At 37.7% G+C, this 24299-nt stretch overlaps 1 protein-coding gene across 5 annotated transcripts in view; it reads right to left on the reverse strand.

The window, feature by feature from the left end:
* CDC42BPA (CDC42 binding protein kinase alpha) overlaps positions 1 to 24299 on the reverse strand; it is a 192863-nt gene that overhangs the window by 12221 nt on the left and 156343 nt on the right. For 2 of the 5 annotated variants that reach the window (XM_076334697.1, XM_076334692.1), the window contains exons 22-34: positions 23093 to 23212; positions 22321 to 22401; positions 20078 to 20183; positions 19170 to 19306; positions 18364 to 18503; positions 17403 to 17484; positions 16022 to 16238; positions 15210 to 15272; positions 13703 to 14296; positions 11649 to 11746; positions 9911 to 9995; positions 8066 to 8189; positions 6639 to 6756 (exon numbers count right to left, since the gene is read on the reverse strand). In XM_076334697.1, coding sequence (XP_076190812.1) covers positions 6639 to 6756; positions 8066 to 8189; positions 9911 to 9995; positions 11649 to 11746; positions 13703 to 14296; positions 15210 to 15272; positions 16022 to 16238; positions 17403 to 17484; positions 18364 to 18503; positions 19170 to 19306; positions 20078 to 20183; positions 22321 to 22401; positions 23093 to 23212 — 1965 coding nt within the window. Of the gene's footprint in view, positions 1 to 145; positions 332 to 560; positions 2462 to 6638; positions 6757 to 8065; positions 8190 to 9910; positions 9996 to 11648; positions 11747 to 13702; positions 14297 to 15209; positions 15273 to 16021; positions 16239 to 17402; positions 17485 to 18363; positions 18504 to 19169; positions 19307 to 20077; positions 20184 to 22320; positions 22402 to 23092; positions 23213 to 24299 lie in introns of those variants that run through there. The other 3 variants (XM_076334693.1, XM_076334696.1, XM_076334694.1) reach the window with 3 other exon arrangements.

Here is a 24299-nt window from a genome sequence, read left to right on the forward strand (position 1 = left end):
CAGCAGAAAATAAATCAGCTGGGACAGATGAAAGTTAAGGGGTGAAGGAAACTGCTTACAAGGGTTTTTCTCCCATGTTAATAGCCAGGCAAAAGGAAAACCACACAGTGTTAGTAGAGTGAACACCTGACTCAGCCGTTCATACCCTCAGAGTCATAAAGTCTGGAGTACCGAGGACAGAGCGTGGAGGCGGGGAAAATGCAGGGTTTATGGAATCATAAGAGAGGAATTTTTCAGCTGAATTAACAGTCATGTGGTAGATGTGCTCAAAGTTGCTCGGAGAGGAGATCAGACGGGAGTGATGATGAGGGAATTGATAAGGGGAACGCTGCTATCAAAGACAACAGAGAGAGAAAGCAATGAAGGATGGTTGTACAGGTTACATTGGCAGCAGCAGTCCGCAAGAGCAGTCAAATGCTGAAGGACAGCCAGACAGCAACCCTGCTCGCCCGTCAACACACAGGTTCTTACATTGTCACCCCCAGTCCTCTGAGCACCTTCCTTACACGGTAGCATGTGGGCCTGCCGCCCTTGCTGTTGCTAAAACATTAAAAACAAATAAAACTTTTAACTCATTGGGAATCGATTCTAATATTTATTATTATTTGATATTTCAAAAGAGCACCACAGTTGTAAAAGGTGCTTTACAGACAGTTGAGAAGCATCAGTTCCCTGCCTTGAGGAGCTTACAATCTAAAATAGACATAACACAAACAAAGGAAGGTGAACACAGGTGAGATGGTGTGGGGAGAAGAAAAGATGAGAATACACAACAGTTAAAGGTCTTAAGAGATGTCCTTCTGTTATTCATGCATTTTAGCGATTCCATTAAAATTAAGTATCACCCGTACAACAAACACAGAGTATTTCCAACAGGAGGGAACAGTGTTTCGACAGGATAGGGACACAGGTCTGGTGGGAAGGTGAACTGGTTAGTGTCAGACATCTGGGACAATTTACTCTGCTGTAGACAGATGACACGAGGCCTATGTCCTTCTGCACACTAACTTAATCCTCACAGCGCTTTAGTGATGAAGAGACTTTGCACTGCTGTCTCTGCGCTGCAGAAGACTAGGCCCTTAGCAGATAAGGTGCAAAAGTATTGGGAAATTCAAATGTTTTAAATAGGTCAGCTGAGCAATGTGCTCCCAAAGTGTGACGTAAAGAAAGAGAGGGGACAAATAATCCTGCAAATTAAACAGAAACAATTTCTAATTCACCTCTACAGAATGTGCTAACACAAGTGCTCTTGTAATTTAAAGTCATCTAAATCCAGATTTAATGGAAGAGGATTTCAAGGCTCAGTCTCCCTCCCTGTGCCATCTGTACATGTTCAGCCTGCAAGGGGATGGTTTGCCCAACGGCCACCAGCAAATCAGAAAGCCTTTTCTAATTTCTAACTCCTAATCTTCTCTTCCCCTTGTCCAACTGATTTCATCACCTTAAAACAAACAGATCTGAGTAACATTAGAAATGTTAGGACTTAAAAAAATAAAATATGGTAAAAATACAGCTTACCCCTCTGCTAAACCTAAGGCACTGCTTTTTGTATGTGGAACGTATTAAAGTCTGGAAGAACATTAAGTCACATCCCAAATACATATTATCAAACATTATTGTTACTGTTCTCTTCATTTCAGCTGGTAAAATCCAACTTTTTTTTTTTTTTTAACATATGCTTATTATGAGGCTTTGCATGTTAACCAAAACATCAATTACCACATTATGGCATATAAGACATAATATAAATGAAATTGTTATTAGTAAGTTTAGCAGCATCTAAATATCAGTACAAGAAGCCACCATTCCAAGAATGGTCCAGGAAAGCAGACTTTGCTGAGTTACCTGCTCACAACAGAGAACCGGCAGCAAAGCTACGTTCCTAAAAGCCAATAAGGGAGAAAAGGGAGTGTCTTAAATCACAAGCATAAAAGCAGAGGGTAGGCCAACTGCAGACCATGAAAATATTTAGCCAGCATTCATGAATGTGAGAAAGCCACAATATGGCAACATTTTTAAAACAATCCTCCATGGAACTTTCTCCATGGACTCCACCATTAGCTGCATGCATGGGGTTCCCACTTTCTTTAAAGAATACCAGATATGGGTAAGTATTCATTTACTCTGAAAGTTTCTCATTTCAAACAAGCAAAGCTTCACACATCATCTAGAATGGAGGTATAATGGCTCATGTATAATGAGGTCAAACTGAAGCATAATGTTCAAATATAATGGCAGTCAAGACTAGCTTTTGTATGTGAAATACTTAAGCATGCAGAGTATGAAAGCAAAATCAATCCTGTACATCTGATGTACACAGAGAGGTGGTCTGTGCTGCAGTAAGTGCAGTTCCAGATTTCAGATCTTCACTACAAAGGAGCATCCACGATAAAGTGGCTTCAAGGGACAAGAGGGCAGAAGGGAGGCCAGACTGTACGGCCAGTTAATTGGTGACAGGCTGCTAGGGAAGAAAAACATGTAAATAAATAAGTTTGGGGATATACTAACAGGAATGATTCTAAATTGTACAAAACAAGACAATGACCTAGATCTAGTATCCACATCAATAAAATACAGTATGTACTGATTACGGCTCTGTTAATAGCAAACAAGAACTTCTGGTTTCTGTTATGTTGTAGCCCACAAACTCGTTTGTCAAAGCCAGACCCCTGAGTAGCTGCTCGCCATGAAGAAAAGAAGGATGCAAACTTACAATTGCCTGATAACTTGTAATATTTTCTCTCTTAAATCTGATCTTACCCTGAGCCTTGGGCATGTTCGTTTCTGCCCAAACACAGGGCTATACTGAAGTCAAGGGTGTCTGTTCATGGAGAGAACAACGTGGGACTAGGTTAATACACTGCAGTTTGCCATAAACATATCTCACTGTTCATGTCATGTGCCTATAGCATACCAAGACCTTGGAAACAACGGATAGAGAAAGCGTCTTTCCCCCTTGTGTGGCTGCATCAGCAAGGGCAATCACATGCAGGCAGATATGTTGCACATATGTAGGCATCTGTTTTGTACGCAACATATCAAATAGCCTGAAAGAGTTTAAAACATTCCATTTATCCAATTTTTATTTTGTACATTTACAATACAAATTAAACTCTTTAAAGTTGGTCTTTTAAAAGACATCATTAGGAACAGCAGTGGGCAGAGAGCAAGGAAGCTCCCATTGGCTCTGCATCCACCAGGCAGTTACGCCACGGGTTAAGGCAGCACAAGTGTATGTCCCCTCCTGCCCACCGACATACCGCAGCCCAGCCACGCAAGGGCCATCGCTACCAGTTCTAATTCTGCGCTTCGTTCAATTTTTGGCATTTCCCCTGAAAAAGGCGGCAGAGGCAGGTTAGTGGGACTGCAGAGATAGGTTCTGATTGGATTCATATTGCACATATAGTGAGTATGTACAGATTCATAAATAAATATAAATACATACATATATATAAAAATTGTCATTTGCTTTATAAAGTTCATCCATGGATGCTAGATAAAAGCTAGGCTGAGCTGACTAGTTTGTGACAATCTCATCCAACACAGAGATTAAAATATCTGTTCTTTACTAAAACCTATTTATTACTAAGGACCCTTCTGCCTACATAGCACCATAGTGACTTCAGTGAAAGCTCACGCTGGATGAACAAATTTGTATCAGTGGATCCAGCCAAATTTGAAATTGCTCAAATAAGTCGGAAGAAACTGCAAATAAAAAGGCCCACTCCATTCTTTCATACACTTTCTGCATTTCAGTATCTCATAAAAAAAGCAGCTCTGTCACCTAAAATAGTTGAATGAAGAGAATTTGAGAAAACGATTAGCCTTGCACTACTTGTTCCCCCTAGTGGTAGCCCTCTTTAAATGCAAAAATGTGTTTTATCCACTTTCATAAACAGAAACAGGCATTCGCAAAGTAAAATGCTGCAATCTTTCCCATAGCTCTTTAAAAATAAATGCTTTTTCTTCTGAAACATACTAATCTATTTAAAAATACAAAGAAGATGTTCCAGCTGCAAAATCATCACACATGCTAAGCAGCACACACACACAAAAAAAAGCTATTCACCTTTTTGGAACAAGGTATGAATCTAGTGAAATAATTCTATGTCCTTGTAAAGAAACCACCATACAGATGAACTGTACACAGGGTTGGATGAGTATTCTTTACCTTGTGTACTGATTCTCCAGAAAACGTCCTCTATTTCCATCCTCTCTTTTAATTCTAAATTTATCTTTCAAATAAAACATTAGACTCAATACGCTACATCATATGCACGCACAACTCCTTTTCTTCTATTTTTGTGCCTGAGAAACAAAGCAGGTAGATTGGAACAGACTAAATGAAAACTTAGTCCAGCCAAATACCTTATAGGAAGCTGTTGGAAAAGAAAAAGCTGCCTGGACTGTAGTAGCTCTTGACAGAACATCTATTTCCTAATCTCAAGTTACACTTTCAAATTCACACACTTTCAAGTCCCATGACTGACGCAATTCTGTATCCGTTAAGTTAGTAATACAAATACAATATGGTATTGCAAGGAGCTGCTGGAAAAATACATGTCAAATTTGCTTTATCTGCAGTGACATCTCCCAGCTTTAAGATTGATAGCTACCTGCAAAAAGGAGTTTTTAATAGTAACTTTAAAAAGAAGCCGCAGCAGTGGAACAAGTGCTGAGATCAATTCTATATTGTACACATTTTCTAATGTCTTCTCGCCACTTTTAAGTGTGGAAAGGGACTCATGAATTTCTTTCAAAACTTCATATTGATTAGAAAGAAGCAAAGTACCAGTCCTAACTTCAAATATGACCTTTGAGCCAATACAAAGCTTAGGTAATTAGAATGAATTCAAAGCTAAAAGCCATTCAGAGATGACATAGCTGAAGAAATATTAATCCATGTAAATGTATAAAATCTCCTTTCCATGTAAATCTATAAAATCCACTTCTATAGATAAAATCACTCCTCATTTTACACTTGCCAGATTTGGGGCTTGATTAAGAGTCCTTGCAGCTTTTGATTCCCATGAACTTTCAACTACTGATAGTGTAAAACAGGATGTCTTTTGCCCTACCTTTAGCAGTAGCAGATTATTTTCTCTGCTTGACAAGAGCCAGGAATATTTCAAAGAACCCACCAGAAATGGAAAAGTGAAAAAAGGTTCTGATCTACGTCCTGCCCTGAAGCAAATTAGCATTCTTTGTTTAACATTAGACATATGTATACTCACGTCCAGGTAAGGCAAACGCTACCTGCCAACTTCCCTTGGATTTGCCATGTGTTTTCTAGAAGCAGCTCCTTCATTATTTATTCATTTATAAACATACACACACAATGTTGTTTTTTGCTCAACTGCACTGAATATATTTGTTATTGAGAGGTTTCTCAGAGTGTCCCTAGCAGGAGATTTAAAGAAAATCCTTTCCTTTCCTTGCATATTCTCATCTAAGGAAAACACTGTGCCAGAAGTGCTGACGTACAATGTGCATACTTTACTGTAAAGTGTAACATAACAGTACCATTTGCTGCAAAAGTGAGGTAAAATGAGTATCTGGAGATGAGAGTTTATGCTCCTAAACTAGTGCAACTGTATGGCACACTTTACTTTCCAGTCTTATTGTTGTTTCCTTTGGGCTTTTCAGCATCTGAAAATCCCAATTTCAGCATCTACTTCCCGCTTTCTGCACAAACTCCAAGTAATAACGATGATCATTTTAGACAGCGCTTCTGTATTAACGCCTATGTCTTATGGTGGTACTCATATCATCTGTTTGATATCATATCATTTGATCTTTCTTACAGTACTAATTAGCATCTTCTGAATCACATCTGTGTCATCGTGGATGAGTTTAGAAAACAATACAGAACATACAAACAAGATGCTCAAGGTAGCTTGAAGCAAGCAGTATGATACTCTCCTATGAACAAAATATTACTTGGTCTTTAGCTCATCAAAAATTTCAGTAACTTCCAGGTGAGTATTTCCTGCATAAGGTTTTGTGGAAACAAACGTGGGTGTGTACTATTACATGTTTTCTTTTTCCATTTTTCAACTTAAAAGGTTAGTTTTTATGTAGGAAGTTCTGTTTCACTGAGACTAGTTAATTTGGAGGGAAATGAAAAATAGCGTCTGGCATGGAAAGAAATTTGGGCACTACACACTGTTGAACTGCTACAGTTCCACTGTCTGAGGAGAAGAGGCTGTAAAGAGAGAGCCTAAGTTGCAGCTAAAGATGGGAAGAGAAGAAAGGAATTGAACTTACAGTAATACAGTTCACGGAGAAAGGAATTTCTCTTTCCATTCCCACAAAGAACACAGGCCCAAATCCTCTTAATTTTGTCCCTTCGTATGGGTCATAAAAATCGCCATCAACACTGAGGGGCCAACCTGCCTTAAAACCCAGGAGGCATTAGCCACTCTTCCTCCTCCCCTCGATGCTTAAGTATCATCCTCTTTGTTTAAATTTTATCACATACAGCAGAGCATGTTCAGCTCCATTTCCCTAGTTACACTGCTCCCGATATGAAATAGACCAACATTCTGAATATACACTTAAAATTGTACTTGTCTTTCTCTCACTTGTTTGCAGCCTCTGTTGCTGTCAGTCACTCTCACATGTATGTCTGTACTTACCATTGGAAGGTCTTTGAGAATCTGTATACCATCTCCTGGACCCATATGTGCTATGTGGTTAAAATTAGTTGGGTTAGAAATTAATTTATTTCTCATTTCCGGATCGCGTAGCATCTCCCTGGAAGAGAAAATACTTTGTTTAGATATTTCATTCGAGGTGAGGATGGACATTCATAAAACAAGTACAGCTTTGATTATCAGCTACTTTTAAATGGAAATTAACTATTTAACCATGTTAACAGTGATAAACCCTTGCTATCAGCACTCGCATGGACAAGCTTCCAGCTCGAAGAGAGGGCAAGGGGCCAGAACAAAAGAATGCTGTTTGCAGGCTAACAGTCCATGCCCAGTAGTTACTAATATTCAAAGAATATACAAACACTATGAGCTGATAAAAAGCTCTGTAAGATGAGTAAAAACAGAACTCATTTGTGATGTATTACAAAGTGGAGATGAAAATGAAGTACAAATATGAAAATAGAATTAAAATAATACTGCAGTACCTTTCTCAGTCTGTGGTCAGAATTAAAAGCTCTTCAAAATGGCAAGGATGCATTTCAGAACTCAGAATAAATAAAATTTTAAAACACCAAACCGCGATCGGCTCAGAAAAGCAAGGACAAGAACTGGAATTTTATCTCCACTGTACACAGCTGTTACTTTTCTTAGAGCCAAAAAGGAAGGAAAGCTGGGAGCCAACCATCGGTGGAAGACGTTGGAAGTTAGAAAACTGAAATACTCAGTTCTTGGAGTGTAGCTTAGCACAGTAGCAGGTCATCGTTAGTGAGTGATAGTAAATGGTCAGTAACATCCTCTGTGAACACTCTGAGTAGTGCAGACCTATTTTTATTGCCATTTAGGAATGGCAATATTTGTGAACTGTTAAAGACTTCTATTAGAAACACATCCTGAAGTCCTATGTCCTCTGAAGAGGTGAGTTTTCTGAGATTTATAGAACGTTTATGTAGTTAAATCTATAAATCAAAAAAAGCAGATGCCTTGGAATACTGCTGAGAGTAGAATTGCCTTCAGAAAGAAAAGCAGAACCAGAGTCTGAAAGTAATTAATCCATATGCATAGTTAGCAATGTAATCTCCTTTTGCAAAGTGTTTATTACAGATCTTTATATATACAGTATATGTGCACACCTATGTACCTATATACAGTATGTGGAGACATGCATTCCAAATTACAGCTCTTTCACATAATTAATTTGAACTAATGAATACTTGTGTATCCAGTGCATATCCAAATCCAAACTGGTATTTACACAAATTAAACATTGAGGATTAAGGCAGTAGTGAAGAGACAGAAACATCTGAATGGGCGCTCCAAAAAGCAACAAATGAAGTACTACATTGGCATCACTCACTGTCCTTCAGGGCCTACAGGCATGTACAGAAGACAAGTACATGTTGAATACCGACCTCCTCTGCTGCATCCTCTCCTCCTCTGGTACTCTGAATGAATAGCGGCGCTTGTTATTGATGTTTCGAACCATTTGCTTCCGGCTGTTATCTGATGTCTCAGGAACTACCAGTTCATCGCCCTCTGAAATCAATATAAATATGATGATCCAGTGGGACACTTCATTAGGCATTCATGGAATTTGAATGCAAAGACCTTTTCTCCCTCTGCTCTTGCTAGTGTTGACACCACCCATTTCCCAAACATGAACAAATGCTCCTTGATTTATGGGTTTTCTTGGTCACTATCTACTCTGTTATATAGCAACAGACTTTTAACCCTTCTTCACACACAAGCTGCCACAACTATGTTCTCAAAATACCGCTGATTAATTCTTCCAAAAAACAAAACATTTAGGTGGGCAGGAAAGGATCTCAGTCCTCTATCTCTAACTTTCTTTGGCAGTTCTCACTGAAAATCACTACAACAGTCTTGTTCTGCCAGTCATCTGGAAACTCAGTGCAAGATTCTTTTTCATTCATTCCCTGCTCCAAAGAGACTACTCCTTTTGAACGCTGACGTATTTTGGTGCAACTGTGGGAAAAGGGAAGATTTTTTCCACATGCGTAGATCTGACCAAGGCATCTTTAATAAAGACATGAAATGTATAGCAGTGATAATCATACAATAGGAGCGTTACTTTGAATGAACGCTGCAACTGCTCTGTCTTGTTTTATATATATGGAGACTAAAGTTACACTTAATAAACTTGAACATACCCAACACCTACTGCTCACTGCCAAAACAGTTTTTGTATGGAACTGAAATCTCTTCTTTCCTTAAGATCAACTGGAGATTTCATGAACTGTGGGATCTACTAGGTAAGTAGCTTCAGGAAAAAAACTGGCAGACTTTTAAGGAGATACACCTGGAGGATACTTTACTGTTTGGCAACCTTTTCTGAAAGACAGTGAGAAGCGTACAGGAGCAAAGATCAGCCTTACACACTTCTGATCCTATGCTCTCCAGTTTTTTTTCCTCTTCTGCTCTACTTTTAATGTTCAACCTTTATTAGACTTGAAAATTCTTTATACATACTTCCACCATCTTGCTTCTCTCTACCACTGTCATTCATTTTGTACTAATTTGATAGCAATTTAAATAAACACTGAAACACTGCCAACAGCAGTATATGTTTCTAGAGTGTTTATTTCCACTATTTTCAGAATAGTTGTTAAAAAAAAAAATAGCTCTTGATTGTTAAACCAAAGCACATCCCCCCTCCACCTAAGAGGTGAAAAAAAAGGTTAAGGAAATTATTCAGGAGCATGCTTATGAAATGGGCTCTAAAGAAAAAAAAGGTCAAAAAGACTCATAACAAAAATAGAATTCTGAAGTTAAAACTTTGGCACACAATCATATGTAGCCCTAATAACAAGTTATGAATACATAATATTATATTACTTTCTGATCCTTAGGAAAGGTTAGGTTAAGTATAATATTAATTTTAATATAGTACTGCCAAGATCACTATTAAAGCCTTTAATTGTGCAGGCATTTTTAGATAGTGTTCTGTCAGGTGATCCCAGATTTGGAAGGAGTGTCTAGCCATTCTATTTTCTATTTCCAGTCTTCATTAAAGTCTTCATTGAATATTCAAAAGGGAAAAAAGTTCAGAGTAGCTGCCTAGCAGACATAATTGCAATCCATTGCAAGTGGAATCTATAAGCTTTCGCTTTCTCCCAAATTAACAAGCACCCCTAAGTTTGACAGATCACTTTCTACAATGCACAGATCCAGGCCAAAGAAAAATGCTCTTTCTAAACAAGAATTTGCATGGTGAAAGTTGGCTTCTCTTTACTTACCTGCCATTTTGTTTTTGAAATATATTAATCTGACTGTCTCCAGGCCTAAAAGGTTTAGTGATCCTTCTGTATTCAAGGGTCGTACCTGAAACAAGGAAAATCAGTCCTTGTAATATTAACAACTCACATTTATATAGCGCATTTTATTCTGAAAGTTCCAAGGTGCATTATAAACTCTATAAAAGGAGCACTGTTACGAAGCCAACCAGGGAGCAGAACAGCGTAACTGGCCAGAGCAAACCCTGCTCCACAGAAGAACTGCAGGCTGGAGGGAGCAGTGTCTCCTATCTCCAGTAACACATGCCTGCTCTCAAGAAGAACAACTGTGAGTCATTAAAGCCATGAAGCAGAGTTAAAAATAATTTTAGATTTTAAACTTCTGTTTGGAGAACAAGCACAAAGGGAGTTGCCTAAAATTCCACTTAAAGACATAGGCTTAACACCATTCCTCCCAGCATTTAAATAAATAGTTCTTAGAAGTCTACTTCATATAACAATTCAATTTTGTCTGTTAGATGCACAAAGCAATAAGCTGTGCTTTTATCTTGTGTTAGTATCACGTCACAATGACGCTTTGCAACTTGATAAGAATATATACAGATTGCTAAAACCTATCGGTATTAGTGATTTCCAACCTCAAAATGAAAGAAGCATTCCACTCTCTGAGTCTGCAAATTGTGTTAGAACCAAATTCTTCATAATAAATTGCCGTTTTTGAGTGTCCTAGATGTAGCAGTTCTTGTTCATTGAGAGTAGCTTCATTCATTAAATGGGCAGTCTTGAGCCAAATACTAATCAAAGTACTAAATCACATTCTGCTGTGTAGGAAAAAAATGCTCCAACTGCTTAATAACTCAGAGTTTGGACATCAGAAAGAGCAGAGGAAATTTCCTCTAAAAGGCCAGATTCTTCTTCTTTCCTTAAGATGGTTAATAGCTGAGGACCTTGACCTTTGCACTATTTATCCTTACAGCATTGCCATAATATCCTGGTCTGCATCTGACATGGGAAATCAATATGCAGAGAGACTGAATGACTAACACAAGACCACAAGGACAATTTCTTGTAGTTCTATGTCATTGGAATGCCAGTTAAAGGTATTATCTTGACACTAATACAAAGTTGAAGTCAGTCTAAACTATGGGGGAAAAAAACTTTTCTTCTTTCTTTCCAAATACAGCTGAGCAAACACCTCCTAAATACCAAGAAAGTGTCAGTTTTCAAAAACCTCTTCCCTTTGATAAGTGATCCAAACCTGACATCATCCTGGTGTTTTAATATTTGTACTGGTTGAACCAAAATGTTCTAACCCTATCTGTCTACAATGTTCTCAAGCAGCAGAAGATAAGATTTCTGAAGGCCTGTTTAAATATCCACCTGTTTAACATCCACCATCTTCTGGCAATAACATAGATGCAATCAGTCCCAATGAAGTCACATGCAATTAATACCAAGAAACTGCTCTCTACAATAGTATCAGTAAGTCTAACATATTCATATGCTCCAGACTGACCATTCATCTAAAACACCAAAACCACATGCAAAACACATTTCATATTTTATACTTTGAACAAAAAACACTGGTTTCTTTGCAGTGGCTCTTCTTTTAGTTCAAATTATTTTTAAACAAGCAGTTTTAATGACGGCTTCTAATGTGCTTAAAAAACCCAGTATGACTGTAGCAAAGCAATATCGAGTCTAGGCATATTCTTTAACTGATATTGAAACAGCAAGTTACCTTTTTGAGAGGAATAGTCTGAATCCACTCCATGGAGTTCACGTCGAAGATATCAATTGCATTCTCACTGTACACAGAGAGGTATGGTGCATTGTAACCTGAGAGGTAAGGATTAGGTATAGTGTCATGTCAGGGCTATGACATGTCATGTCATAGACGGGGCTCAAAATATACAATTTCTTATGGTTGAACCATATTTATTACAAAAAACCCCCATGCCACAACCCAACAACAATCTTTGCAAAGTGTGTTTTACCTCAAAAATGACCAAGAAATTTATTCTGAAGGCAAACCACCACCAAAAAAACCTAAAACCTTCATGACTTTTCTTTGAACTTTGCAGAACCAAACTACTTTTTGAAGTACAAGGGATTACAGTTTACTCTGCCAAACACTGATGTGGTTCAAAGTTTTTTTTCTTCTAAAAGCCCTATTTTTAAGAGCTCGCATTTTGAAAATGATGTGGTAGGAAAATATATTGTTGTTATTTAATAACTGTCATTTGAATAAACTGAGCTCCTAGTCTTTGGATTATGTAGTGAATGAACATCAGTTGGAACTAAGCACCATGACACAGTCATAAAATCTTCATGTTTCCTTCTAGCTTTAATTCTCTTTTCTTATTTTCTGGATTGTAAAGAGAATTCTTGTGCTACTCATCTGGCACATTTCCCCAGGACAACATTTGTTCCACTGGGACCACTTCTAAAGGAGAATTCAGTATTTCCATGTCGGCAACAAGACTGCCATGGTCTGCCAAGACTAACAAGAGCATCCAATTTGTGTTTAAATGTAACAGTTTTTGCTATAAAATATACCTCCATTCTGAACTGAAATAACATCAAGTCACTTCATTTAAGGCAATCAAAAAACTTTCACAAGTATCAATGACCAGTATAGATGAACTACATGTGAAAATACCTGTTTTACAATCTATCACAAAATCTTTTATTTTCATTCATTTATTCTCTGAGTCCATTGTAATAATCACACTCTTGCTTGAAAAGAAGTGACATACAGCCTGTAAAAGTTGCTCCTTCCACATTCAGAAGGGGCTTCACTCAAACAAGGTGAAACATTCCCCTCCTCCGCAGTGTGACTGTACTGCTGTCACAGTGAAGTAAGAAGGCAGACTATTTTAAAAATCAACATAAGACTGGGCTCATTCACAGATACTCTGAGGACAAATTTGGCTAATCTTTATCCTCATTCAGAAAGACATTAAAAAGAAGATGGGCATTGCAGGGTTTTTTTTCCTCCAACCGTCACAAAGATAAAGCCCCAGCTTTGAAAAAACGTGCAATAAATATTTAACACAGTTCTTGCTGGAAACTGAAATCTTGAAAAATTACAGTATTTTTCCCTTGAGGTTATGAAATATATTTTCTACACTGCCTGCCATACATTGTATTTTGGAAGGGAAGAGGGAGACAGAGGGGGAAAAACTTAAATTTTTAAAAAAAATTTTTAAAAAAGCAAAGAGAGGAGATGAATGAGAAGAGTGTCAAAAAAAATGCTGAGGAAGGGAGAATGAAGGAGTAAGGAAAGAAAAGAAAAAAACCCGTTAAGTAGGAATAAACACCATTAGAGAAAATCAAGTCAAACTACCAGATCCTGATGACTCTGAACATCAAGAAAGCTTGAATCACAATGCTGAGCCAAAGTACAATCAAATTTTATGACTTTAAATAACAACAGTCCAGTATCAGTGGTAGCAAATGCATAAAGAACCCATTAGCCTCTGTAGGACCTGAGGCTTTCAGCTGTTTTAGAGATCAGGCCACGTGTTTAGAAATTGGACATCAGAGTTAGAAATCCTGACCCTTGATTCCTCTTTGTGCTACAGCAGTACGAGTCAGTGACAGTTGTCAAAACTAGCATAAACGAGATCAGGATTAAACCCCCTGACTAGATTAAAAATGCTGACAGAAGCTGAGGGCATTCATTTACCTGTCAGGTAATTATCCTTGAACTTCACTTCCTGTGGATTCTAATACAAGCAGTCATCACTTCAATGTATAATAGCAAGTACACTGACACACATGGCAACTTACAGCAAGAAGATGGAGTTGCGGGCCACATCAATTCTTGTTGTCTAGATCTTCGGCCCTGGCAGTCAACGTAAACCCCTACGCTGCTAAAACACAGCAGGTATTCTTTATTTGAGATTTCGACTGCACAGATGGCATCAGTTGGCTGCTGTGAGATAAATGATAGCGTGTGGTCATCTGGATGGAGCAGACTGTATGGGCTGCCTTCTCCATGAAGGGGGTATTTTAAGAAACCTGACTGGTAGCCCACACAAAGACGGTCACTGAAGACTGACATCCACTGGACATTCCCCTGGACTTGAATCTCCTTGATCTTTTTGTGACGTATCTTGCTCTGATTTAGTTCATAACAGAGGACCTGCCTTTTCATAGCTACACACAGGCATGTAAGAGCTCCGTGGCGCACATGTCCAGAAACTATTGACTGACAGCCTTTTGTCTCTGCCAGCTTATAAAACTCCGTCTCCCTTCCATCCAGGGCAGCCATAGGGAAAAGCCGCACATGACGGTTTCGTCCTGAGATTACTGCAATGAGCTGTTCATTTGGGATAAGCTCAATCTGATGAACCTTCTTGTTGTCACCAACACGGATAATCTCTAAAAAAACAAAACAAAAACAAAAGCCCCCGAATCCAAGTAAATAATGTTGAAGTGTGAATTGATTATAACATATGTATTTGTAAAGATAAACTATGAAAGAAACCCAAGAAATCCCCTTTATTGCTTCCCTGCAATATTAAAAAGTACAGAATCAAAACTTGTATTTTAATGATACCATATGTGGCTTTTCCTCATCAGAAAAAGGGAGGAGCAGATCCGATGCAGTAACAACCGCTGTATTATTTCAGTATTCATTTCAAAAACAGTTTATAGCCACAAAACTACTGAATAAAGGAAAACCCTCAAAGAACTGAAACATACAATTAAACATGTTGCTTGTTGAATTAGCTTGGGCATCTGTCATTACATCTCTTTACAATACCGAACGTAAGTTTTCATTTCCAATACCAAGGAGGAGGTTCCAGAAAGGATCAAGCCAGTCTCCTTACTGAGGTGCACAGCAGGAGAAGAGGAGACAATAGTCACAAATTGAAATGAGGGAGGTTCCTACTGGATATACAAAGAAAACATTTCATTGTGAGAATAATTTGCAGCAGGCATCCCAGAGAGATTGTGGAACCTCCGTCCTTGTCGACTGGATTTTCAAGACCTGACTGGACGAAGTCCTGAGCAATCTGGTCTGAATTCAGTATTGAACCTGCTTCAAACAAGGGAAGAAAACCTTCAACTGCATTCCAGATGCTGGATCTTTGTTACTGGAAAGGATACCCGAAACAGAAAGTGCACAGAACACCACCTTATTATCAGCTCTCACATGGGGTTGTCCAGCTGATAATGTAGTAAATCGAGAAAAATGAAACCAGAGGATATTGAAAGAGAAAAAAGGTTACAAAGTCACTTTCTGATTATTTAATATTAGGGAAATTATTACCAGTTCCTCATTTCTTACCGTCTTTGGTGACATGCACAACAAATAACCCTTCTTCATTCCCCAGAGCTATTCTTTCATGGTCTATGATATTAAGGGGAGAAAAAAAAAAAGGTTATTTTTCTTTGGAAATACTTCTTCAACAATAGTGATAATTCTGATTAACAGAGACAGTTTTTTAATATCTTGAAATAAACAAATATAAAGTCAAACCCAACACATTCCTGTAACAAAACAAACATTGGTAACCTCCCAATCTTTCAAATTTCTGAAAAAAATAAGTCTTTTCCCATTTCTCCTGTTAGTAGAAGTAACAGCAAGAAACATCATTTTTAACAAACCATTCAGAGCACTTAAGTGTACTACCGACTTTGAAATAACTATAATATCATATTTAAATAATCAGAGTTTAACTTATTTTATGCAGTAGCATTTAAAATGACTAAATTAATTCTCTGCTTTTATGTTTTCTCTCTGGACCCACAGGCAGATTTTGTAAAGTCAGTGATTTACGTCTATTCTATAGTGCTAATTTTGCCCAGTTAAGGAATAATGTTTACAGAATAACAAGAGAGTAATGTCCAATTCTCAGTCAAAATTATCCATAATTATGAATATGTGTGAATAGGGGGAATATTCTTAGCGATCTGACAAAAGTACCGGGTAGTGAATTGCACTTCTCTCTTAAACCCATCCACATTTCCATATGGGATAAAAACACTACATATTACTCTCTATTCAGTAGATAATGCAATTTAACACTTTTTTTTTCAAAAAAGTATGCTTTTAGCATACCCATTTTTCTTAGAGCTTTCTCCGTATTCATTTCATACCTATGATTGCTGCTGACTGTGTTGTTTTGATGAGGGGTAAGGTACTGTCATAAGCTTCTTTGGGAACATAGACTGAGCGGTCTTTGAGTTTGTTCTTCTTCAAAATCCTATGCAATTCATTCAGCACTCCTACCCACTTGCTTTTTTCATTCTCACCGTCTGCTAGAATCAGGATTGAACACTTATTACTGGATGCAGAGAGCTGGGAAGCTGTAACCTGGAAAATTTTAAAATATGTATTTTAAGTCATAAGCAATAAAAAATTTCATCATGATAATTTTTACAAGGGTATCAGATGCCTGTAAGTGCCCTTTTAATTAGCTGTCTGAACTAAGAATGCAAAAATTTAGCCTCAGTTAATAGAAAACACTCTGTCTCAATCAAGAACCCACAGCAGAAAAACCTGTAGATGTGAATAACTCAAAGAACAGAGAAAACTTCGGCTTTATTCTAAATGCATTTGTATTTATTCTATAATTCAGAAATGTCTGCCCTAAATAAGCTGGTCAATTGTTTCTCACAGCAATTTTATAATGAAAAGCATTTCTTACAAAGTATTCTGTATGTTTAAGACCAATAGTTTTTGTTAATAACTTAATGCAATAGGAATGGTCTTTATGGAAGAATGATCTATGATCCTTTTCATGTATTTGGTACAGCTACTATAGATAAAAATGAAAGTCCCTTTTGTAGGTTTATCTCCTCTCAGCACGCAGCATGATGAACGGTCTGAAAGCCGGAAAAACAAGGAGTGAAATACAATGGTATAGTACAGAAATGATAGGGAAATTAATAAGACACCAAAGATATTTCACTGAGGTGAAAGCTTCAGTAGAATATCTAGTAAAAATAAGAATAGTATTAGAAAAAGCCAATGATGGCAAAATCCTGACAATAAACTTTGATGTGCATTTTACACTAGATTTCTATACTGACTACCTGATAAATGGGAGTTTTCAGAGATCTAATGCATATATACAAAGAAAATAGATAAAATAAAGGCTTCAGGAATAACACAACAAATTAAATTGAGAAGCAGAAGGCAACTTTAGGAAATGAGAATGTAGAAGGTCGCAAAGAACAGAAGAATTCCAAATGACTAACAGGAGGTTGAGAAAACTACGTCTTATTGTGAAGGTTAAAAAAATAAAACCCACATAAAGGGGAGATGAGAGCCTTGTCTAAACGTACCAGTGCTATTTTTACCACGAAAATGATATATGTACAGATCCTTATGCGTTGCTGCTGCTGCCATGGATACCACACGGCCAGAACTTGCAAAGGAAATAAAATACTAGCAAGCTGTCAGTGAATGCACACTGTACATCACACTGTGAAACCCTGTATTTCTGGGTTACTAGGTTCAAGACATAATACTTACCCTAAAGATACAGGGGATATCTTTTCGATTTGCATGGATGACGTCTGAGGCCAAGACAGAACTCACTGAGAATTCTTCATCCCTTGCAGAGACCACAAACATAATTGGAAAAGAGTTAAAGAGCAAAATCTGTATGGTTTTTTTTAACTTATATTTCCATAGTACCAATAGCCTTGTTTTGTGAAGGGCACAACAAGACAGTACTGAGATCTAATTTTTAAAATTATCCTTTCCTCTTTATCTGCAGGTGAAACTCACAAATGCAATGTTGCATAATTAATTCCTGGTAAATGTTGATGGAGATAAATCTATTCAGAGTATCTGCTTTTTGTCTGTTTAAATTAAAACCTTTTTAAAAAAAATAAAAACAATCACACTTAAAAAATAAGCCTGGACCAAGAACACCTCTCCAACTCTTTCACAAGAATCCAAACTCACTAGAAGCTATAAGCTACAGCTGTTTGAGACTTCCTGGATAAACTAACCTAGTTCAGAGATGAGCTTTACTTAGTCGGTATGTTACATGTTCTCAACCTTCGCTGAAGTTGGTAGTATTTCAGTAATACTGAAGACAGTGGGAACAAACTATTTAGCCCTTCTGAATGAAAAATTGTGTTAGTTTTATCCTCCAACAAAGTTTTATCTGTCTTTCAAAACTCTACTCAACCCCAAAAGAATGTATTTTTCTTCTTTATTCTTTCCAGATCTTCTATACAGCTAAACAGATGCATTTGGGCACATGATGTAGTAATGGAAGTTTAAATTGCCACATACGAACACACAAGCGTAGTTCAGGCTAACTGCAAATACTGCTTTTTTCTGGAAAATTAGAGGCTCTCAACATGGATTACAGTGTTTCATAAAAGCTCCGGAGCTTGCTTACTGATTTCACAAAAAGGAAAAGCAGAAAAAAACCTCCCAGTGCCTCTGAAAAGCTCCCACTCAGCACTGAACAGCTTACCTCATGTCTATGACCTGACTCACTATCACGCTGGGCTGGGATGCTTTTCCTTCTGCTACATCATATAGGAAGAGTTTAAAATCACAGATCACTGCCAGCGCTCTCTGCCAACCTTTCTTTACTCCAGCTGGTTTTGGTACCTTTAGCAAAATAAATCCTGATCAACTCTCTGCACGTTTGCATGCAATCAAAAATCAAACACACAGTACAAAAATCAATTCTCTCATCTAGGCTGACAAGCTTTCATTCAGTGATAACATTAAGCAACATAAGCAATAGCACAGGTGCAGTAACAGCATCAAACACAGCCACACAGACAGCACAATATATTATTTAAAGAATTCATAGCACCACAGATTGATTCTTCTTATTTCACAAACTCATTCAAAGCTATATTAAGAAATATAGAGAAAGAAATCCACCTCTAGTTGGTCAACAGGAATACGGCCAAAACTGTGTCGAGTAAATTTTAGTATTTATATACAAGTACCCACACCAATGACCCTAAACAGTACTAGCATCAACAGAAAGACTCAAAAACTCACAGGCCCTGGAAGACGATCTGATGTCTAGAGATGGATTATTCAAGACCAACTCAAAGCACAAAGGCTGACAGAGATGGAGAGAGAATTACTGTTGAAAACGCTAAGAGTTGCTTTGTGAAAATTTAGGTCTTAGTCTCCAAACTGTTACCTTAAGGTATAATTGAATCCATCCCCCCTGATGCCCCAATTAGAGTTTAATTCCAGCTCTGGAAAACAAGAAATTTAATGTAAGTGCCCCACATGCAGCTACCTGATACTTACTCGGACATGTCCTTCATAAGCTGTTCCTATGCCTTTCTGCGGATCTATTCCCAAAGGTCCCTTAGTCTGTTCGGGAGGGATTGGACATACTGCGGGAGCCTTGTCTGCACAGGTCACGTGGCAAGAGAATCCACATACTTGTGAGGAGGAGAAGAGGAGGAGAAACAAAAAGACTTGATGGTTATTTCTTGTGCAATGCGAAAGCTATGATAATGATGATGACATTTATAAAGGAATTCTCCCTTTTTTGACCAACAACTGAATAGTTTCACTGAACTTTGCTACACCGAGACAGAAATGTAAGTCTGCGCACAGCAGCAGTTCATGCTTTTATCTGCTCTAAATTCTGATTTTCTCATTTCCAGAGGTGTATGGATACACAGTCTGGTTTCATCCAGGTAAGAAAGAGCCTAAGCAGAAGTTCACACTGAGATAATGTCAATGATTTCCTCTAGGCCCAACTCTACTAGTAAACAAAAAGCTGGAAGCTCTTCTCAATGATGAGCGTCATTCTGTGTATGTACAAACCTAGAATAAATTAGTCCTGGAAAGAAGCAAAAGTGGTACTGAATGGTGAAGCTGTCTTACATTTTGCCCTGAGTCAGAAAGCAAAGCTGCTGTCAGCGTACTCGACCACTGACTGTGGCCCCTTATTACTATTTTAAGTAAACTGAACTAAGCTCTTCTACCACCACTGGAATAAGTATGTCCCCAGATAACTAGGTAATCTGTTACATAAGATGTTCAAAGTGTTTGGCTTCTACTGTTAAAAGACTGAAGCACGAGAACGTATTCTGTTACTCAAAATATAAACAGAAAATTCCTGCATTATCACAGCACAACATTTACTGTGCAATTTGCATCTACAAGAACTTCAGTTCACACTTCCTGCTTTCACAAGTGCTTACCTTCACAAGTACAGCCCTGTCGTATCAAACCAACCATCAGAGATGTGCATTGATTGCATTTTGTTGGTGTATTAAATGATTTCACTACAAACTGGTGGGCTTTAGGCTGTGAAACAAGCAGACAAGGATGTTAATACCTATAACGCTTCTGAAGAACAGTTATTTTTTCACAGACATAAAAGTGCATAGGTGCATTTAAAAAGGTAGCTTATTTGTGTTTGCTGAAATGAGATCTGAGCTCCTAACACATGGGCTGAAAAAAATTCCTTATCAGTGCTCGTTATTAATAATTTAAACCACCCTCTGTAAACAAAACCATGGAAACCAGACCTTGTCTCAGAACACGAGTTTGCTTCCATTGCAGATAGGAAAGTTGCCAAAATTATTCCATTACACTCTAGAAGTTGAACGTGTGTATGTATGTGCTTGCTGGGCACCTGGCAGCCAGCCAAGGTCAACCCACCACAGTATTTTCTAAGCTGCAAATTCAGTGCTCCTCTCTAAGGAGTGTTGCCTTAGTTCAAAGAAAAATACCAGACTTCTTCAAAATTCTAATCTGTATGCCAGAAAGCATGACAGAGTTCAGTTTTATGGTGTCAGGCACAGGGAATTTCAGAACACCCAATTTAAAAGCAAGAGTATAGCTGAAGTTGATTTTGAAAGGGCTTCTCTTCTTGTTAGTTCTTGGGAACACAGACTACATGAGTAAGTGTTTTAATTCTCTCTCTCCCCTCAAGGATGGCAGTGCTGGTGCTATGACATCAAGGCTAAATGACTACATAATGTGGTAGTACGATTCATAAGAGGCCTTATATAAAATCCAGGAAGCTGCTTTGCTTTTCTAAAAAAACTCCCAGCAAAGTAACAACTGGTAGGTGGAGAAAGGATACAGCACAGGGTGAACGCAAAGGCTGTCCAAACAACTGGGACAATGTACATGATGTGAAATAAGACAATTTTGCAGACTACTTTAATGAGTAGGTACATTAAAATTTTACTCACTGTCCTGTTTTTCACAGCATACGATATCACAGCTAAGGGCTCAAACTTCATCCATATTTAATGACAGTTTTACTGTTACAATGGAAGCTTTCTGTCTACAGATGGATGTCTTGTTTTGAAACTTGCAGGGAAACAATACTTAGCTTTAGAAACTGATGCAACCATAAAGTAAGAAGGTTCTTTAGGGAAATATAATAAATTAGAAAGCCAATTGTTACTTACTGAGCAAATATTTGCAAAAATGAAATGATGTGCACAGTAAAATCTGTTTCACATGATTCCAAGTGCACTTACAGTATTTTTTTAATTGATCTACTAAGACGTTGCCAAAAGAACACTGTCTGCTCAAACTTTTTAGCCTTCCTTTACACAACTAAAGTCTTTTGCTATTTCGCAATTTATCAAAACAGAAAACAGAGCTATTAGAAAGACTTACTTCATTGATTAGTTGCAGAAAAACTGTCATTTTTTTAAATATACAGAAGATTCCTAAGCCATCGAGGCACTTCTGAAACTTTTACAAGAAATTTTTTCCTTTCAGTAGCTTGTATCTTATTCCTCATTTGCTTGAATATACACAATTCACTGTGAAATAGCATACACTGACTGGCTTATTTGGCCAACAGCAAAATAATTTCAACAACTGATGTAAAATCAATATTTAGGCAAGTAAAAAGCCAGAAGACAGAAAAACTGGAATTCCTTCTCCCAGCCCAGTGCTGCAGTGCTGGCTGTAGTGCTCACTCTACACTGCTTATAAAAACGCAAATCTACGGTTTCATTTTAGGCTTACTCTTTGCCTTTTCTCAAAAATAAGCATCTAATTAGCACACAGATGTGCTAATCCGAGACTGGCCCACAGTGACATCAGTTTTATTGTATGCAGAGCATAGAGGCAGGTTGGTCAGACACATGCCGGAAAACACTCTCTTCCCAGAAAGTCTCTTTTTTCCTTTCTTCATGTTCTGGTTCATTTATCTCTTTCTAATGTCCAAACTACTGTTCTTCCTATAATCAAATGACTGTGTGCTGCTACAGTGGAATGCCTAGTACAACTTGTCACATCACATAATGTAAGAATGAGGGGTTTTCAGCTTTAGAAAGCAACCAGCTTGCATATAAACAACCCTTCTAGGCAGTTCTGGTAAGATTACTGTCATAAACAGTTCTCCTGAAGCTGTTGCCCAGGAGTGATATTTTCCCCCTTACTATACAAAAAGTGTGAATGCTTGACTAAATACCTTTGGTGCAGAGAGTCCCGATCCAATATATGCTGTCCTCATGGTTGGTGTGTGAATTGAACGGGGAGGATGATCTGTAACCTGAACATAGTCCCCAAAGGATCAATAAGACATCAAATACACACTATCAAAGATAGCTTGAATAAAGTAAAAAGACTACAACATCCCACCCACCCCATCCCCAAACGTACAAGCAGCAAAACAGATTAACACAGGAAAGGACTCAGAAAACCAAATCTTATTTCTCAGCAAAACGATTTGTAAGACTGATTTCCTAAATGTCAAAAATAATTTTGTATTATCTTAAACATTTGACTGAATCTTTTCTAGTGTAAAATTAAGAGAGTGTTAAATTTTTTAACAGGGAAAGGGGATACATTATTATAGTTGCAGAGCCTGGCTAGTATTTCGTATTGACAAGACTTTCAGCAGAACTCCAAAGTGTGCTCTTACAAACTACAGTATAACATTAACTTTGTGCCAGCATTTCTTACATATTCATGGCTGAGGATATGTTATGAAGAGAGACTGTATCTAATAATCGATTCAACATAGTTCCCATCCCTAATCGATTAACCATATGTGAAAGGAAATGCAACATTCCCCAAAATACAGTTCACGACTAGTGCAGAAGGCTATTACAAGGTCCTAAACAGTCTCGCTGCAGAGAAGTGGCCTTCATTCTACAGAAAAGGATTTGCAACAGCAATTTTTATATGAGTGAAACAGTTACTCCTAAAAAAAAGACAAAAACTTGTCAACACTGAAGTACCTCGATTGGTTCAATCTCACTAGCTGTAGAAGGAGACCTTGATCTTGAATGGAGGTGAGACTTGCTGTCTTCATCCCGTGATGGAGTATTAGACAATGTAAAATTCTCAACTGAATCAATCTAGGAGAACAATTCAAGAGAAAAAAAAACAACCAAAAAAATAAATCAGAAGACATGATTAAAAATGAATTCTCAACTCTCACCAAAATAAGATATGGGAGCAGCAGAATTCCTAAAAGAGAACTGAGAGGATAAAAATTCAGTTTTTAAGCAACTTCTGAATTAAAGTACAAAAATGCAATGAAAATTATTGAGTATGAACACACCAAGGCTTCTGCTGAGAGGTGAGCACATGCATAAGAGCTGCTAGTTCAGGGGCCTGATAAACACTTGAAGAGACTTGTAATTCAGCATTTTTAAAGAGTGAATATTTTCTAAACACTGCTGGGTTTTGTCCACTGGTAATAGAGATTTGTTAGAAGTGAATTCCCACATAGACCATGTAAATCACTGCAAACATATTTAGGACAAAATAAGGAGAAAAGGCAGAGCAAACAACATATTTCCTGAGGTTAGCGTTAATTATATTCACAGAGAATTGAGGGGGGGTTTGTACCCTATTTGAACTACAAAAACATCCTTACCAGGAATACAGTTTCTTCAGGGGAATATTTTCCTAGTCCTTGATACACAATGAAACTAAGCCCAACACAGAACTGCACTGAACAACAAGGCATATAGGTACAACCAGGTATCTTGGATAACAAGTCATCTTTTGTCAGTGCAACTGAAAAATCAGAGAATGCAGGATTCTTCCTTGAAAACAAGACATCTCCACATCAAAGTTTTCTATGTAAATTTATATTTAAAAAAAAAAAAAAATAGCAAGATGAGGATGCTTTTCTCCACTAATAATAAAACTAAAAGCAGGAGGGCTACAGAAGGCTCCATTGCATGCCTGGCTTTCCTGGAGCAATGCTATCATCAGTTCCCCATTGCTAAGGATTTGGCTAGCTAGCTTGCACACGAACTAAAATATGCAGCAAAGTTTACAGAAAGCATTTGAACATTCCAGTGTTTTTTATCTCATTTGCCATTTACATCATACTAAGAATTCCACAAACTTTACTGCTTTTTGGGAATAAAATATATTGCCAAGCCAACCTTATACATGCATATACAGTCCTGTTCTCCAGAAACTCAGTCA

The sequence above is a fragment of the Aptenodytes patagonicus genome, chromosome 3 (assembly GCF_965638725.1).
Source record: "Aptenodytes patagonicus chromosome 3, bAptPat1.pri.cur, whole genome shotgun sequence".
NCBI lineage: Eukaryota > Metazoa > Chordata > Aves > Sphenisciformes > Spheniscidae > Aptenodytes > Aptenodytes patagonicus.